The sequence below is a fragment of the Podarcis melisellensis genome (assembly GCF_964234715.1).
Source record: "Podarcis melisellensis genome assembly, chromosome: 2".
In the NCBI taxonomy this organism is placed as follows: domain Eukaryota; kingdom Metazoa; phylum Chordata; class Lepidosauria; order Squamata; family Lacertidae; genus Podarcis; species Podarcis melisellensis.
The window spans coordinates 66,570,749-66,588,197 of record NC_138529.1 but is presented as its reverse complement, the minus strand read 5'-3'; the positions used below and the strand labels follow the sequence as shown (position 1 = coordinate 66,588,197).

Here is a 17,449-nt window from a genome sequence, read left to right as displayed (position 1 = left end):
CGTCTTGCCTTGTTCCTGAATCATGACTCTTGAGCTCTATGTCTGCTGCTAAGCCTCTGCTATTACCTGGATAAAGATCTTTTTCTTACACATAAGTAAGAACTCTGTGTGTGTGTGTGTGTGTGTGTGTGTGTGTGTGTGTGTTGGGTGGGAGCAGGACACTGAATGCATGAGGAACTGAGAGCAGTTGGCTAGAAGCTGGCACCAATAATAAAACAACCAGCATGTGCAAGAGGAGCGCATGTAGATACCAACAGCTGGCAAGGAGAAAAGAACAAAGAATAAGCTTACAATTTTGTTTCAGTTCAAAGACGCAAAGAGGTGTAATCTACTCCACCTTCGAATGTGAATATTTCAGATAGAGTAACCACAACTAGAAGTAAATTTCCCTCTTATTCAAAGGTTCTGCTCATCCCTTCCAGCCCTCAGGCCTTGTGATAAATGTGAGCAATTTCTGAAGTGTTTTGAAGCACAAAAGTGCCCCCAAGGTAATAAAGACACTTGTCCCAATTAGCTTTACTAATAACTTTTACTCCAATATATTGATTGGCCTTGTCAGCCAAACCAGCTTTACGACAAGGCTATATAAGAGAGAACGGACACCTTGTTCTTGGAGGTAGAAGCCAGAGACCATCAATGGAGGAGGTGAGCTGTTTATCTGGCCCTCCTCCACAGCTGCTGGAATGCTGCCTCTTGAAGAAGCTGGCCTTTTTGCACCTTTAGCGGACAGAGGGAAGCTTGCAACACCCCACTCTCTGCTGGCTGACTGATTAAAAACCCACCTGGGCTCATTCTAGCAGGGGAGTAAGGGCTGCATAAAGACGTAGGCCAATTGTGGCGCCGCTTTGTGGGGGGGGGCAAGGGCAAGGGCCACCCCCATAACATCTTCTTTGGGGGTGGCCTTGCCCTAATTGTTGGGAGAGAGACAGGGAAAATGTGCCCATGTTAATTCTCCTCAGCCTCTCGGTGGCTTTCAATACAATCAACGATGGTATCCTTCTGGAGCGGTTGTCTGACTTAAGGGTGGGTGGCACCACTTTGCAGTGGTTCTGGTCCTACTTGGATGGTCATTTCCAAGAGTGACGCTTGGGGAGTCAATTGAACATGTGCAAAACGCTCGCTGCCTGTCATAATAATATCAGTGCAGAAAAATCCTTATATACCAGTGTCAAGGTTTAATTACTTGAATAAGTGAACACTGCTTTATGTATGTGCGTGTGAGTATATATATATTTAACGGAACCATCTGGCACCTGATGGTCACTACAAAATATCACCACACAAGGTGTGGAAAGCACCCTCTCCATTGCAGAAAGATTCAGTATGATATTGGATAGCCACGCGTGGCGGCACAACAGTAGCAGGTTCACTTCTTTGGTTTCATTGCCGTAACCACCACACCCACCAATATGGCTGCGACGGTGAAGCCCTGGGCTAGAACACGTGCCCGCATCATCCTCTGGGACTGCAGGGTATTTCCCTTCTTGAAGCAGATGAGTCCATAGGCCAAAACTCCTGCTGTGCCGAGGCATCCTAAAGGGCAGGACAAGAGAAAGAAGGAAATGTGACCATGTTTCCCCGTGAACTGAAAGTCAGGTTTTCATCAAAGAGGTGTAAGTCTAAACATTTTCTTTCAATCTCACTTCCTCCTTGGTAAAAGAGTGAATAACCTCACAGGGGGAAACCCCAGTCTCAAGAAAAAGATAGTAAATAATTCTACAAATAGACAATATTAGGAAGAGGAAGCCCTTCTTCTCTTGGAGACTGTTTCCCAAAGAGAAAATATCTGACCACATATCCCTGGGCAGGTGTGGGTGGGAATCAATGCTGCACGGAACTTCACTACTCTGCTCACCTGAGTGAGGAATACACCTAACACAGTGGTTTTAATACAATTTCAGTTTGAGAATCACTTGACTAAACACAATTCCTTCCTCTAGGTCAGTAGTTCTCAAAGGATATGGCGCACCACACTGGTGTGGCAGGAGAGGATGGCAAATGCGGTGGGAAGATTCAAGGACAATCAAAGAAACATTTAAACATTTCAGTGTCGTGTAGTATAGTATAAAAATATATTTGTTATTTGTAGAACATGAATAGATATCTTTTCAAAATGAGAGCAAAAGCATATGAAACTGCAGGCTCACACCTCTCACTGAGTTTGTATACATCCTTAAAGTACATATGTAAAAGGCTCATTTATAGTTATATTTTAGGAATGATTCATGTTCTTATGTAGCTGCATTGTTTGTTTTCTCCTCCAACAGCTCCCACCTCAACATAATCCACACAACCCAAAATCTAGATTACTGTTCATAGCTTTGTGGCCTCTTAAAAAGTAACACATTAGAACAATTGTTTGTGTGCTACTGCAGTCTACTTCATCAGACACAGAGAGCAGAGCTTTCCAAACTGTGTGTTGCAACACATTAGTGTGTCAGCTGTAGTGTGTAAATGTGTCGCATGAATGCTCCCCTTGTTCCTCCTGGGGCAGGAAAGGGTTAGTTTAATCTCTGGTTTGCTAGTAAAACTGAATTACTGTGTTACGAAATGAACCAAAACTTAATTACTGTGCTGCAAAATGACGCATGTCCATAAAGTGTGTCACCAACTTGAAAAGTTTGGAAAGCTCTGACAAAAAAGGTGATCCTCCATTGTCAGGTACAAGGATCACACACCATGCATCTGATGAAATGAGTTCTACTCCGTGAAAGCTTATAACACAATAAAATTGTGCCACAACTCTAATTCTTTTTTATTTGTTTGTTTACTGCATTCATAGCCCACCTTTTTCCTCCAAGGAGTTCAAGGTGGCGTACAATGTTCTCCCCCTCCTCATTTAACCAAAACAACCCTGTGAGGTAGATTGGGCTGAGAGAAGACAGCGACTGGCCCAAGGTCACCCAAGGAGCTTCATGACCAAGCAAGCGATCCAAACCCTTTAATCAAGTTCACCATCTTTCCCTCTTCAACTCCCAATTGTCACCCTGTCTCTGGGCCTAGATGAATACCCCCAACACCAGGACATTTCGCTGGTGGAGATTACCCCACCCCTCTCCCTGCCAAGGAAAGTTTCGCAGGAAACATTTCCGTGTGTCAAGTCTGGCTGGTGTCAAAGCCACACTGGGCTGGGGGATAGAAGCATGGCAGCCTTACTCCTATCAGCTTCCTATCCTCAGGAACTCCTACCCATCTTTTGCTTTCCCTCTTTCTGGATTTGACCCCTTTTTTCCTTTGACCGGTGCTGACCCAAGACATAATTGGCGGGGCCTGGGCTACAGCAGACGGCACCCCACCAACCCGTTTGACCTGCAAGTTAAAAGCTCTCCCTGTTGAACTAGGGCCTGCCCTAATTTGCCTCCCTCCTTTCCGGGTCCCTGGCCTCCCTCTCACCGATGGGCACGAGCGGATTCTCGCGGGTCTTGCGCCGGAACTTATCCCCGAACCCCTCCTCCGGGTGGTAGGCGGTTGGCGTGAAGCCCTCGATCAAGGGCGGGTTGTTGGGGTCGAAGGGCGGCGGCGCGCTCTGAGCCATGGTCGAGCAGGCGCCGGAGGAGGCCACACCACGGGAAAGGCGGACAGGCTGCTTCGCGCTAAGTTATGCTTTGACCCACTTCGGCTACCGTACAAACGAGGCGGCGCGCGCGGCTCACCGTAGCCCAATAGCGCTCTTGGCTGGGCCGGAACTGCAATACGAGCACGTGTATTTCCCCGCCGCCACCCGCCTTGTTGCTGGGAGTTGTAGTCCGCCTGACTCTCTCCTACAGGAACGCAACCGAGTCTGCCGAGTCCGCAGAACTACGTTTCCCATCGGGCATCGGGGCGACGCTCCCAGACGCTCCGGCTTCTTCTACCTGTATTAGAAGCCGCGTGTTGCTGGATTGTTGCGACCGATATTCCGCGGAGTCGCCGCGATGCCGAAAGCCAAAGGGAAGAGCCGGCGGCAGAAGTACAACTATAATGTCGACCGCAAGAAACAGAACAGGGCTTTCCGCAAGCGCGCGGCGCCCCGCATAAAATGGTGAGTGGCCGGGAATTGGGGTGAAGTGGAGGCGCCAGGTGGACTTGGTGGAGAGAGGGCGTCAGAGAGAGAGGAGCGGGGCTCCTCTGGCCGACCAACCTTCGCGTCTTAGCCAGGTGGGGATGGGGCATGTTGGACGTCCGGAGGGCTCACTCACCCAGGACCGGCCCAAGGTATTTTGGCACCTGAGCTGAACCACAAAATGTTGTGCCCTCTCGGAGGCCCTGCAGAGCCGGATGCCAAAGGAAGAAAAATAGAATTGTAGAATTGAAAGGGACTCCAAGGCTTATTTGGTCCAACCCCTTCAATGCAGGAACTGGCCATCTCTAGAAGCACAGCAGAACCTGCTGGCTTCTGCACTGCCACCTTTTTTTCCAGCTTTAGCCAGTCACCGAAGTTAAAGCTGACAAAAGTACAACCCTCCGTTTGTTTCATTTTTGCCGTTACTGGCGAGAAAGGCTGTTCTGTAATCCCTTCTACGGTGCCATGTACCCTTTTTTTAGCCTAAGGGTACATGATGCAGCTGTTTGGCTGAAGCTAAGCAGGTCTCATCAGCATCAGGATGGGTGACCACCTGAGAATCCTGTGAATCTTGAACTCCTGGAGGGAAGAAAGGTGGAATATAAACCAACCAACCAACGAAATACAAATAAGTAAATGCTGTACAGTGTTTTCTACATATCCTGCCCATGGAAGACAGAATGCTTTTCTGTCATTCGTAATGCTTGGGAGCAATTCTGGAGGGTATTGATTACACCAGATCAAGTACAGTACAGTACTGAATTGCCACTGGACAAAGTTAATGGTACTGTAGTTCAAAGACTCTTCCCAAGCTAGACCTATCAGTAAATCAGATTTAAAAGTACTCCTGTGGAACCATGTGGTAGTCGACACCTCATATGTAGTAGCATTCTACCTACTTTCCATGTGTTGAAAGACTGCAGGCATTCAAGGAAACAAACAGGCTTCTAAAATTAATGAAATCAGGCATAACTGTCTAGAGCAGACAAATGTGGCTAATATTTTCTCTAAGTTAGTTGTGTGGCCATTGTTAGTAGAGAGGGGAAGAACCCCTTCAAGAATGCTTAATATTAATGTATGATTCTTTCCTCCTCTCAACCCCCATCTCTGTTCAGTACCCAAATCCGACACGCCTGGGATAGGACCAAAACTGTAAAGCAGAACCTGGCAGAAATGGGCCTGGCTGTTGATCCAAACAAGGCTATACCTATTCCGAAAACAATGCAACAGGTAAGTAGTGATATGTAAGGTAAAGTTTCCAGGTTGGGAGTTCAGCCAAAACTGGGTTATATACCAGTTTATGGGTGATGGATGCAGTCCTAGCAAGACAATATGTACAAAGTGGCAGCTGCAGAAATAGCTGGGGAAATTTCTGAGTAAGGAAATGCTATATCTAAGACATAAGGTCTCGTGTGGTGTTTGGCTAGACACAAGGTATGCATGAAAGCAGTTGCTAAAATGTTATTTCAAACCTGTTTGTGAGAACATAAAAAGGTAGTATTTCAAACTCATTTACACTTTCCCACTTCACCCTTCATACTAGATACAATGGTCAAAATGATAAAAAACTTTATGAGTCAGGGAAATCACGGGCAAAAAAGTTTGCTTGCTTGCTTGCTGCATTTATATCTTGCCTTCTTCTCCAGTGAGCTCAAGGTGGCACGTATGGTTCTCCTCTACACAATAACCCTGGGAGGAAGTTAGGCGGTGATTGACCCAAGGTTACCCAGTGAGCTTTGTGGCCGGGTGGGGGTTTGAACCCTGGTCTCCCAGGTCCTAGTCCGATACTCTAACCACTACACCACAGAGGTTGTATCATTAGAAGTCCTTTGAAACCACCAATGGGTGCTGCATAGATATTTTATATCTATGTCATTTTAAATTGTTATTGATGTTAATGTTGTATTTTTAGTTTTAGATTTTATGATTTATGTGGAAATTGTTTTCCATTTGGTTTTGCATCTTTTGATGTGTTTTATTTATTGTTTATGACTTTTGTTATGTTGGTAATTATATAAATCTTGGCATGTTGTAAGCCGCCTTGAGCATAGTTTCAACTATGGAAAAGCGGCATACAAATAAAATGATGATGATGGTCAGAAGCACAAATGGTCAGATGGAGAGTTTGGTGAATTCCAAACCTTGGGATGTTACCATGGTATTTCTGCTGATCTAGTAAAAATCTCCATCTTTCTGTGGCGCCCTTGATGAGGGATATATTTGACACCCCACGAGAAGTGGTCAACTCTTTTTCCTTGGATGTTTTTAAGCAGAAATTGGAGGGCCATCTGTCATGGATGCTTTAGCTGAGATTTCTGCATTGCAGGGGGTTGGACGAGATGATCCTCGGGTACCTTCCAACTCTAAGATTCTATGATCCCAACGTTCCATGGAACATAAATTGTGTGGGTTTGTGAAAGTACTGCAGAATGACTTTCCTAATGATAACTTATTCTAGGGATGCTACCAAAATTTGAGTTACTTAGTACAGTGGTGCCTCGCAAGACGAAATTAATCCGTTCCGTGAGGCTCTTCGTATAGCGGTTTTTTCGTCTTGCGAAGCAAGCCCATTGACAGCTTAGCGGATTAGCGCTACAGCTGTCAAGCGGCTTCCAGCGATCAGCTGTTAAGCGGCTTATCAGCGGAACAGCTGATAAGCGGCTTAGCAGCTTAAGAAAAGGGCGAAAAAAGCGAAAAAACCCTCGGGGGGATGCAAGATTTTTTTCGTCTTGCGAAGCAACCCCATAGGGGAATTCGTTTTGCGAAGCGCCTCCAAAACGGAAAACCCTTTCGTCTAGCGGGTTTTTCGTCTTGCGAGGCGTTCGTCTTGCGGGGCACCACTGTAGTCTGAAATGACTGCTTTGGTGAAGTACCATTGCATCATGTTTGCCTTAAGTGTTATTGCATTTGCCCTTTTGTGAAAGACAAATCTAGTGAAACTTTGTTATTCGGGTGCTTTTATCTTCTCCAATTAATATTAATGAGAATGATGAAATTAGAAAAACAAATGGGGTGGTTGGGAATCCTTTTAAGTCCATAAGGAAAGATGAAAACATGCCAGCTAAGGCATTTATAAAGTTAGGTAGCATTTTAGAGCATACAAAGCAATGCATAATAAATGTATTGGTATAAAACATGATCTACCATGTCTTTTAAAATGCAGGTGCTGAAAATGGAAGTGGATGGACATGAAGCAAATGTGAAAACTGTGCGGAAGCCATATGTACTAAATGGTTGGTAATAGCTTCATATTGGCAATGAATATGTTGGCCTGATGCCTCATACTGAAACCTTTTACCTGAACTGTTGTAACTCTAAATCCTGAGAGCAACCATTTATCCTATTCAAATTAAGTGCAGTATTCTGGAGTGTATCAGCTCTCATTGTCAGGGAAACACTGGTGATATCATGCATAGTCTTTTGTTGTTGTGTGCGGTTTTTATAACTTGGAGGCCACTTCTGTCTGAACCAACCCCCCTCCCATCCTCTGTTAGACCCCAAAGGCTGGCCGGCCACAAAAGGATCATGCCGCATGGCAAACTGCTGGTTTGCAAGAGGAAATGTGGGTGACCTCAGTGATCCTACTAGTTGAATCTAGCTGTGTTTATTCTGCTCGAAAAAGGCCACACAGGGTGCAAAAACGCTTCCCTCTTCTTCACTTTAACACTTCCCTCTTTAACACTTAAAGAGTTGGAATCTGAGGCCAGCCTCCCAGAGAAGAAGTCAGAGACGCTCTCCCGAGATCTTATTGACTATGTCCAGCACATGATCCGGAGCCATGGTGAAAACTACAAGGTAGGCACTCTTTGTTATAGAAGCTCCACAGTGAATGGTTGCAGCTGCTAGCATTAGAATGTCCAATTTTCAGTATTTCCTGGTTTCTCTGTTTTTTAAAAAACAAAAACTGCTGAGCTCACTCAATTCCCTGTTTGCTTCCTTTTTTCATCCATAGTGCTTTCTGACTGCACTCCTGTGGTTGTAATTTTCCATTTGCTTTGTGCACAGCCACTTGTTGACTCTTGGTGTACAGTATACTGCTTGCCTTCTGGGTGTGGGGAGGCTCCTTAAGGCTGAGGTGGCTCATTACAACTTTCCTCTTTGCCTCCTAGGCTATGGCACGTGATGAGAAGAACTATTACCAGGACACACCAAAGCAAATAAAGAGGAAAATCAATGTATATAAACGCTTCTACCCTGAGGAATACCAGACCTTTGTTGCCTCTCTGCAGCCAGAGAAGATGGAACAGCAATGATTTTACTCACCAAAGAAATGGGCAGAAGCAGCTGCACCTATATTATTTCAGATGCTAGTTTGCCCTCAAGTGACTTCTGGTCAGGGACTGAAATGTTGGATTATCTATAATTGTGCCCTTTGAAGAGAGAAGATGGGAAGGTGTTTATGTAGATGGGACTTTGTCTGACCTCTAATAGTTAGAGAGCCCTTGCTGCATTCTGCTTGCACCATCTTAGCTTTGGGATAGATCCTAGTTGAAATAAACTTCTTTCCCAAACCCCGTCAGTAACAAAGCACAGCCAAAGGATGTTTCCTGTTCTTGCTGTGTGAGTGACAAGCAGCTTTGCCAAACCATCTGGAGAACAGGTGGGGAAGACTGTCCTAAGGAAATTTTGGTACATCATCCAGCTATGGAAACAAGAAGTCGTGGTAAACCAATGTAATCAAAAGTCAGTATGTTTTCAAGCATTCTTTTATGAAGAGTAAAATATTTCCCTTTTTTTTAAAAAAAAAGAAGTTTATTAAAAAAATTGGTCTCTTACTATGGAAAGGTGTCTGTTTCTTGACTTTTTGCAGCTATAGTATTTTAAGTCCTATTTTTGTGTATCAGCAGGTCCACCCGTTAGATGACATTATACAAGTACAAAGGAAAGCTGACCTTGGGAAGGCTCCTATGAAAATACACACACACACACACACACACACACACACACAGAGAGAGAGAGAGAGAGAGAGAGAGAGAGAGAGAGAGACCCCCCTTAACTGTAATTATGTACATGTATTGGCAGTGGCCTTAACACTCCTTGTTCTGCCTTTCTTAACAGCAATAACACATGACGCTGCTGGCCTTGTGATATCTCTAGTTGCATAGAAAACACAACCATATCCCTTACAGCTGAGACAAAACAACTCAAGGTTTATTTGATACAGTGGGGAGGGGGGCATAGTGTAAACAGTTGGTCACCAATTATCCATTTCATACAGGCAAGAGGAACTTAGGGCTAGGAGCCACAGGCACAAACAAAGCTTCCCATAACCTTTGATGGGACAGGAGAGGTGATCAGGTTTTGCAAAAGGAGTGTAGCCCAAGCTCAGGCAGTACTGCTGTTTTCCTGCTGTGAGGAAAGGGAACAGGAAGTTGGCATGTGTACTGTTTGAGAAAGAGCACACAAGGGTTGGGTTAACACTGCTTGTAAACACAAGGTCCCTCTGCAGGACTGCCTGGCTGAACATGTAAAACTTTTCCTTTCTCTAGAGGTAAGATTGGCATTTTGTCTGAGACCAACTTCTTCCACATCACAGGCAGCCCAAACTTTGAGGCCGGCCCTTGGCATGTTCCAGCCACCACTATCTGACTGTATAGTTTCCAGTTCAGGAGGAATATGGATTATATAGGAATGAGTCCTGAGCCAGGTGACTTGAGATCAAACATAGCACCAAACTGAGAAAGAGATTTGCAGCTTCATTAGCCTGGGCACAGCAATTCATATTAGGTACCTCAAATTTCCCAGTTCCTTCTGCAGCTTTTCACTGAAATTCACAACTCTTGCTTTCTTCAGAAAGAGATTAAGGGTAGTAATTCACTGGGGGCTAACTTGACTTTGGAAGTTGAGCAAGGACACTTGGAGCAAGGAGCTAGTGCCTCAGAAGCACAATTGGTCCAACATGCTTAGGCTAAGGAAATGGCTGTAATTCAAGGGCATGTAGTATGTTGGAGAGGGATCAGCTAAGCCATCAAGTTGCTTATCAGGTATGATAGATTTTATTGCACTAATAAGTAGCATTTAAAGCCCTAACAGCCATCAGGGACACCTCAACAGAATAGCTGCTTGCACATGCTCTGCTGAGATGCTCCTTTAACACCCACTCTCAGACTAGCCCTCATGGCAGTTTGAGACGGTACATCCTGTTCCCCACTAATTGCAGTGAGGATTTAATAGTATTTCATAGGGGCACAGTCAATCCCCAGCTTCTCAAAAGGGCAGTGAGGGATGAGGTATTCCAGCCTGCACAGGGTAGACTTTTCCTATAGACCTGCTGTGTCGAGTCTTGAAGACAAAGTGATAGTTCTTAGTGCAAATATTGACAGTGCCATTCCCTAGGACTTTCAGCAGCCGATGCCAGCAGCCACCCCCAAGACTACTGTATTATCCCCACGGTCAGTATATTTTGCCCCCGTTTTAGCCAAGGTCTCGATGGTTATATTGGTGGTAAGGCTTCTTTCCAGAAGGGGGTTTAGTAAACACCTAAAAAATTCTTTTGAATACCTGGAAAGCCTGTTTCTCTGAGGATAAGATCTCAAGAAGCTAAGAGGAAGCTAAGAGTTGGCTCCATGTGGCTTGAATATCCTGGAGATGTTGAAGAACCTTCAGACCTGAGCCAGGAGTTTGAGCAGCAGGTTCTTCAGGTGGAGAACACTGTTTGTGGTGGTCAGGCCAGCATCAGTAGCACTTGTGGGCAGAAGAAAGAATTCCCTTTTATGTTTCAGGGTGTTCAGTGCCAGCTCCTCGTGCAATTCTGCCACACTCAGCGCATCACTCTTGTCCTAGAGTGGATATAGATCACAGGTTGAACAAATGACACCGCTTCCCCACCCATCCTTAAGAGAACTGTATTTAAGCACACCTTTAAATCTACTTTCACTCGTTCTCAGACAAGAAAAGGAGAGCTGGGAAGGAGACAGTTATACTTGACATTAAATGCTTATGACGACACCATAAGCTATCCAATATACTTAGTCATGTCAGTACAAGCAAATGATATACAGAAGATGTCAAGCACACAGACAAGATCTACATTGCAGGGGGTTGGACTAGATGGCTCTTGGGGGTCCCTTCCATCTCTGCATGTTCAGGGTTCCATCTCCAGATCAGGGGTGGGGAACTAGGCTGAATGTGGCCCTCCAGGCATCTCCATCTGGCCCTTGGAACTCTTCCCCAGGACCCATGTCTCACCAGCCCTGCTCTGCACCTTCCTTGTGTGCATTTGCCTGGCTAGAATGTTATCACTGAACTGTGATAACGCCTCTTGCTTGCCTGGCTGGAGGATGGAGAGATGTGTGTGTAAACACTGCTAACCTTTGTGTGGCCTACTATACAAAAGATAACTTCTGCATTGCTTACTATATATCCGTTAACATGGCCAGTTTTGCCTCTGGCCCCACTCCACTCAAGCACACAGAGAGAGACACAAAGACCCAACTTTCCCTTGCAGCAGGCAGGTCTGGAGAGATGCAATGACTCATCCCCTCTAGAGATGATGTTGCAAGTTGAGGATCCTGCCCTGTCTCCAGCAGGAGAAGTCATCCCTATCAGGAATGGTGTCCTGCTCCATCTGGTAAAAGGTTCCTCTGCCTTACTCTAGTCTAGACCCAGTCTTTATCAACTTTGGATCCCCATAAGTTGTTGGACTACAACTCCCATCATTCCTAGCCAGAATGTCCAGTAGTCAGGGATGATGGGAGTTGTAGTTAAAGAACACCTGTGGGCCCTAGGTTGAGAAAGGCTTCTGTAGATAGTCCCAGGTGAAAGAAGAGGCCCACCTGTTTGTTAGCGAGAACTATCAGAGGCAACTGGGGCTCCTCTGCTAGCAGGCCATGGAGCTCCTGTCGGGCAGTGTGGAGGCGCAGGCCATCTGCAGAGTCCACTACAAACACTAGGACATGGGCTTTGCTGAGGTAGTGGTTCCAGTACGAACGTAGATTCTGGCTGCCACCAACTGAGACACAAAAAGGACCAAAAATAAAAACCATACATGTTGAGTATATGGCATGTTTTCGGCACCCATCCACTGCCAAAGAAAAGAGGTGCATGGAACACTCAGTTCTGTTTTAGGCACATAGAACTTCTAGTAAAACCCTCCGCCCCCCTCAAATATTTGTGATGCAATGACTTAGAGAGAATTCCTTGCACATTTCCCTCGCAGCAATGATACAAGGCCACTTCCAAAGTTCTCCCACTGTCCCAGACTGCCTTGCTTCCAGGAGGCTGTGGTAGGACTTACCCTCTAGGAGGTCCATCTGGAGCCCATTGGCCTGCAGTTGTGCTGAGTTGAAGCCCTGAGTGGGTGCTATGTGCATCTTGGCTTCTGTGCTGCAGATATAGTGGATAATGCTGCTTTTTCCAGCCCCATCCAAACCAAGGACCAAAATCTGATACTCACAGGAAGGTGGCTGAAAAGAGAAGAAAGGCTTCGAGGCACAGCAGTAGCATAGCTGCAGGAGGGCCTTTCATGACTGGCAGCCTCACCTGTGGCTATTTGCCAAGTCTGCAAAACCAGACTTCATGTTTGGGTTGTGTGTAAAGCTGTTATTGTTAGGCTGTCGGGGAAGGTCACTTAGAGATGAAAGAGATGGATAGCCTTGCACTGTTAGATGCAGTTGCAACAAATGTTCTTAGATTAAGCATCCAAACAAGGAAGACACCAGCCAAATTGAAGATCAAGCTATTTTGTGTACTATACACAAACCTATGTAACCTATGGAGCAAAAGTTCTTAGATTAAGCATCCAAAAACAATATACTTGATCCTGATTCTGTCTTCTGAAGCACTAGCTACCTCTCCCAGTTTGATGTCAACTGCAAATTTGATGAGCATCCCCTCAAATCCTTCATCCAAGTTGTTTATAAAGACCATAGGCCCAGGACAGATCCCTGCAGTCGGCCCCCCATTTATCACTTTTTTCCAGGATGACAAAGAACCATTAACAAGTACTCTTTGAGTTGAGTCAGCTAACCATCTACAAATCCACCCAACAATTACTCCATCTAGTCCACATTTTACCAGCTTCCTTGCAAGAATAGGGGGAGGGGGGCTTTGTCAAAAGTCTGAAGCACTATGTCCGCAGCATTCCCCTGATCCACCAAGCTTGTACCTCTATCCTCTATGAAAAAATGAAATGAAATTCTTCTGGCATGACCTGTTTTTGAGAAACTCATGCGGGGTCTTAGGAATCACGGCATCCTTTTCCAAGTGCTCATGGACAGGACTGTTGAATTATCTGTTCTAGGACCTTTCCTGGAATCACGACCACATCTGCCACATCTGACCAGTCCCCCTAAGGCAAAGGACTGATCTGGACGGATCCAAACATATTCCTTCCTTTTAGCAACTGAGCTGCAATTGTCCCAGGGGGAGGCTGACAGAGTAGCACTGGCCTTGAGTATAGGGCGCTCCCAGCCTCCACCCATCTTACCTCCTCGCCTCCGGGTGCGTTGCGCCCCAGCTCCGCTTCCAGCTGCTGCTCCCAGCGCCCCCTCCAGCCGATGCAGCTGTCGTTGACGTCTCGGAAGTAGATCTTCCAGGCGATGAAAAGGAGGGAGCCCAGGGCGGCCACCGCTGCGCCCAGCGCCAGGCTCAGGTGTCTGATGGCGCCAGCAGGAGCCATTGGCGAAGGAACCGGACTGAAACAACTTCCAATCAGGCGGAGAGGCAACTGCAACAACACCAGCAGCGCCTCACTCCGAATGAACCCGCACAGAAAAGTCCCCTGCAGCCTCCTGGGCTTGCCTTAAATCCGTGTGCTTCCTTATTTCGCAAGTTAGCAATCTGGATTGAAGAGGCTTGTGTACTAGCAAGTGCAGCGATCCACAGCAGATGCGCCCAGCTGACCAACAACAGCCTCTGTGCGTGCGCGCGCGCTGCTGACTCAGTCTAAGCAGCCAGAGAATTTCCCGGCCGGTGGCAGCATCAGCCCCAGCAAACTGCGGACCGAGTCCGGCTGACGTCACTCTCGGCCTTAAAGGGGACTTGCTCTTTCTTTCCACCTAGTAAGATTCCCCGGGAGCGGGCGGTGGGTGACAGAGAAAGAGAAAATGCATTGCTGAGCGTAATACTGTATTGCCTTACACCAAGGCGGAATTCTCACTATTGCTGGATTGAGACTGCCGTTATACCTGACCGCTGGTCATGCTGCCTGGGAATACAGTAATGGGAGCTGGGGTCCAATGACATCTGTAGGGCCACAAGTCCCCCTACCCATGTCCAGGGCTGGTCCACCCATGAAGCACGGTGAGGCAATTGCCTCTAGTGGCAGGATCCACAGGGGCAGCAGATCTGGATGTAGATCTTTAATTCCACCTTGTTCTTGCGGTATAACTTCACTCACCTTTTCTTCCCTGGTGAGGAGGTGCCATTTTGTGGTTCACCCCAGAGGCCAAAATGTCTCAGACCAACCTTGCTCATGTCTCATACCAAGATGACAGGACATTTTGCATGCAGAATGTCCTGGGTTTCATCTTTGGCATCTCCAGGTAGAGCAAAGGGAGAAGAAGCTTGCCTGAAACCCTGAAGAGCTGCCTCTGGTCAGTGTACACAGTACTAACCTAGATGGACCAAATGGTCTGAGGATTTGTCCATGCCCAAGCAAAATGCAGATTGGAACTGGTCTGCCTCTGAGGCACTGCCATGAAAATCATGTTGGCGACATCCTGTTCTCACAGTGGCCAAACAGATGCCTGGCACACAGGACCTGAGCACAAGAGCATTCTCCCCTCCTGCGGTTTCCAGCAATCAGTATTCAGAGGCAAGTTGGATAAAGCTGGGCAGGTGTGATTTTTTAACTGTATTTTTACAGACATGCCACAGTCTAGGACTCCTGCCCGAAAGAAGTATCAATTCTCAGGGAAAGTGGATCATAGGAATGGGTAAAAGTAATATCACATAGGGGTCCAGGGAGCGGGTAGACTGATGATTCTTATCTGGAAGCCCCGTGTTCCTGCTATGTATATGAAGCTAGTTAACTTTTGTAAACCTTCTTGGGAGGGCTTGATATTGAAAGACAGCACATAACTGGTATTGTAGATAAATAAATATTGAAGGGGAGGGAAAACATCTGAAGGGGAACTTTCTTTTTTTGTAAATGTTTTATATTATTATTTCATTTTAAAATGTACATAAAACAAAGAGAACAATGATAACAAAAGACAAAAATTAAAAGATGAAAAAGAATGGGGGGGGGGGATTTCTGAGGAACCATATTGTCTTGAGGGGAAGAGAGAATAAGAGAGAATAAAAGAGAAACAGCTCCTGCCCACAACAGCCAGGATAGGGACTTGATCTCAGACCCCTCTCTTCATTCCATTGTAACACAGTATTATTATTAGTGTTTTTTATTAAACTCTGAGCAGCCTCTGAGAAGTGTGTCATGATTCCTAAAGGTATATTTAATAAAGGAGTCATGGTACTGAATAACTATCCAGCCCGTTGCAGAAGAAAAGCACCATTTATGTGGGAGGAATAAATTGCCATTTTCAGAATTATTTCCATCTCTCTTCTCTGACATATTTGCATTAAAAAATAAAAGCAACAGCTTTATTTGCGAGAACTGCAGTGTCAAGCAGATACCTTGCCTAACAACAATCCTTTGATGATTCAGGACACTCAGTAAATTCTGACTTTCCCAAAGGTCACAAAACAATACTGCAATATGTGTGCAGTTTCCTTTGTTTTCTGTATGGGGTTATTGGGATGCAACCCAACCCTGCTTTCAAGGGCTTCTCTGCAGCTATAAGTGCTAAAGCTCAATGGAAAGTGGCTGTTGCCCTCTCGCCTGGCCCATGTACTCTAGACTATGGACCTTCTGAGTTATTTTCTCTCTTTATCCTGAAACCCTTTAAAGAAAATCTAAATGAGAAAGCGTTAAGATTGTTAGTATGCATAGTTACTGAATTGTCTTAAACTTGTTATATTAGTACTCACCTTTTGCATCTGTTTTGTTTTACTTTTAATTTGTATTTTCAAAAAAGGTTTGATAGATAGATAGAGGCTACTAACCCTGAACATGTTCTACCTCCACTGTCAAAGGCAGTATGCTTTGGAATACAGGTTGAATATTAGTACCTTCATATGAAATCCTTCATATGAAATCCTACACAAATGTTTGCAAGGTTCCAGTTTCACTCTTCTTCTAAAAACAACAATGTTACTTCTAAAGTTCCTACTTTTTTATTTGTGCTGTACAGAGATTAAAAGACAAACCGGCCCCTTGCCTTCAAGCTCACAAACTAACAGACATCATACAAAAGAAAAACATAATGGGGAGGGAAGAGGAAAACAAGAAGAAAGGCATAACTTATTGAAGTTATATAATTGTTCTGGACAGTTCCTCCCTCCCCTGCCTTTAAGTACACATGCATACCAGGGCTTGGCAAAAGTTGCCCCCTCCACATCTCACCAAACCTTTGTCTGCTGCAAAGAGGTGTGTGGGTGTGCATGTGTCAGGGACTTTGGGGTGGGGGCAAATTACAGCCTTGAAATGTGGCTTCAAGGTCTGTCATTTGATTTGTAACTAAATTGCTTCTGTATTACAGGAATACACTGGCAATTCAGCAACGTTACGCAAAACTAGAGCACAAAATCACAATTCCCATCGTTTCATAACAGGCCTTCCAAGCATGACTAGCCTGGTGGAAAGGAGAGAACCAGCAGGACATGATTATATCTAGATATAAATACTATAGGAAGAACAGGGAAGACATACTGGAGTTGGTGTTGCTCTGGTTGTTAAAGAAAGCATAAAATTAGCAAGCCAGAAATCCCCAAAGGGGCAGATTCCTCAATAGCACTGTGGAAATTACAGGCTGGTTGGCTTAACGTCTGCCTTGGGGAAACTGGTGGGAGGTATTGTTCAAGATAAAACAACCAATCATATAGGTAAAAAAGGTAAAGGACCCCTGGGTGGTTAAGTCTAGTCAAAGGTGACTATGGGGTTGCAGCACTCAGCTCGCTTTCAGGCCGAGGGAGTCGGCGTTTGTCCACAGACAGCTTTCCGCATCATGTGGCCAGCATGACTAAACCACGTTTAGTGCAATGGAACACCGTGACCAGTCATCTAGAACAAGCTGTGCGGAAGCAGAGCCACCATGAGTTCTGCAAGAGTAAGGCCTGTTTTATTAACCTACAGTGGTACCTTGGGTTACATACGCTTCAGGTTACATACGCTTCAGGTTACAGACTCCGCTAACCCAGAAATAGTACTTCGGATTAAGAACTTTACTTCAGGATGAGAACAGAAATCATGCTCTGGCAGCGCAGCAGCAGCAGGAGGCCCCATTAGCTAAAGTGGTGCTTCAGGTTAAGAATAGTTTCAGGTTAAGAATGGACGTCCAGAACGAATTAAGTACTTAACCTGAGGTACCACTGTATTAGTTATTTGAGAGTGTCAACAACCATATA

At 45.5% G+C, this 17,449-nt stretch overlaps 3 protein-coding genes across 3 annotated transcripts; 1 reads left to right on the top strand and 2 right to left on the bottom strand.

Annotated features, from left to right (window-relative positions):
* Positions 1-510: 510 nt before the first annotated feature.
* HIGD2A (HIG1 hypoxia inducible domain family member 2A) lies at positions 511-3,644 on the bottom strand. The gene is made up of 2 exons (XM_081901163.1): positions 3,394-3,644; positions 511-1,533 (listed from the first exon to the last, which is right to left on the bottom strand). The coding sequence occupies exons 1-2, from the start codon at positions 3,533-3,535 to the stop codon at positions 1,367-1,369; spliced, it is 309 nt and encodes a 102-aa protein (XP_081757289.1). The 5' UTR covers positions 3,536-3,644; the 3' UTR covers positions 511-1,366.
* A 169-nt stretch (positions 3,645-3,813) lies between these two features.
* On the top strand, positions 3,814-8,826 carry NOP16 (NOP16 nucleolar protein). The gene is made up of 5 exons (XM_081901155.1): positions 3,814-4,021; positions 5,158-5,272; positions 7,206-7,275; positions 7,731-7,837; positions 8,152-8,826. Exons 1-5 carry the CDS (start codon positions 3,915-3,917, stop codon positions 8,293-8,295), a joined length of 543 nt encoding a protein of 180 aa, XP_081757281.1. The 5' UTR covers positions 3,814-3,914; the 3' UTR covers positions 8,296-8,826.
* ARL10 (ARF like GTPase 10) lies at positions 8,783-17,226 on the bottom strand. Its single transcript, XM_081901141.1, has 5 exons — positions 16,201-17,226; positions 13,470-15,868; positions 12,279-12,447; positions 11,818-11,993; positions 8,783-10,821 (listed from the first exon to the last, which is right to left on the bottom strand). Exons 2-5 carry the CDS (start codon positions 13,659-13,661, stop codon positions 10,645-10,647), a joined length of 714 nt encoding a protein of 237 aa, XP_081757267.1. The 5' UTR covers positions 13,662-15,868; positions 16,201-17,226; the 3' UTR covers positions 8,783-10,644.
* Positions 17,227-17,449: the final 223 nt, after the last annotated feature.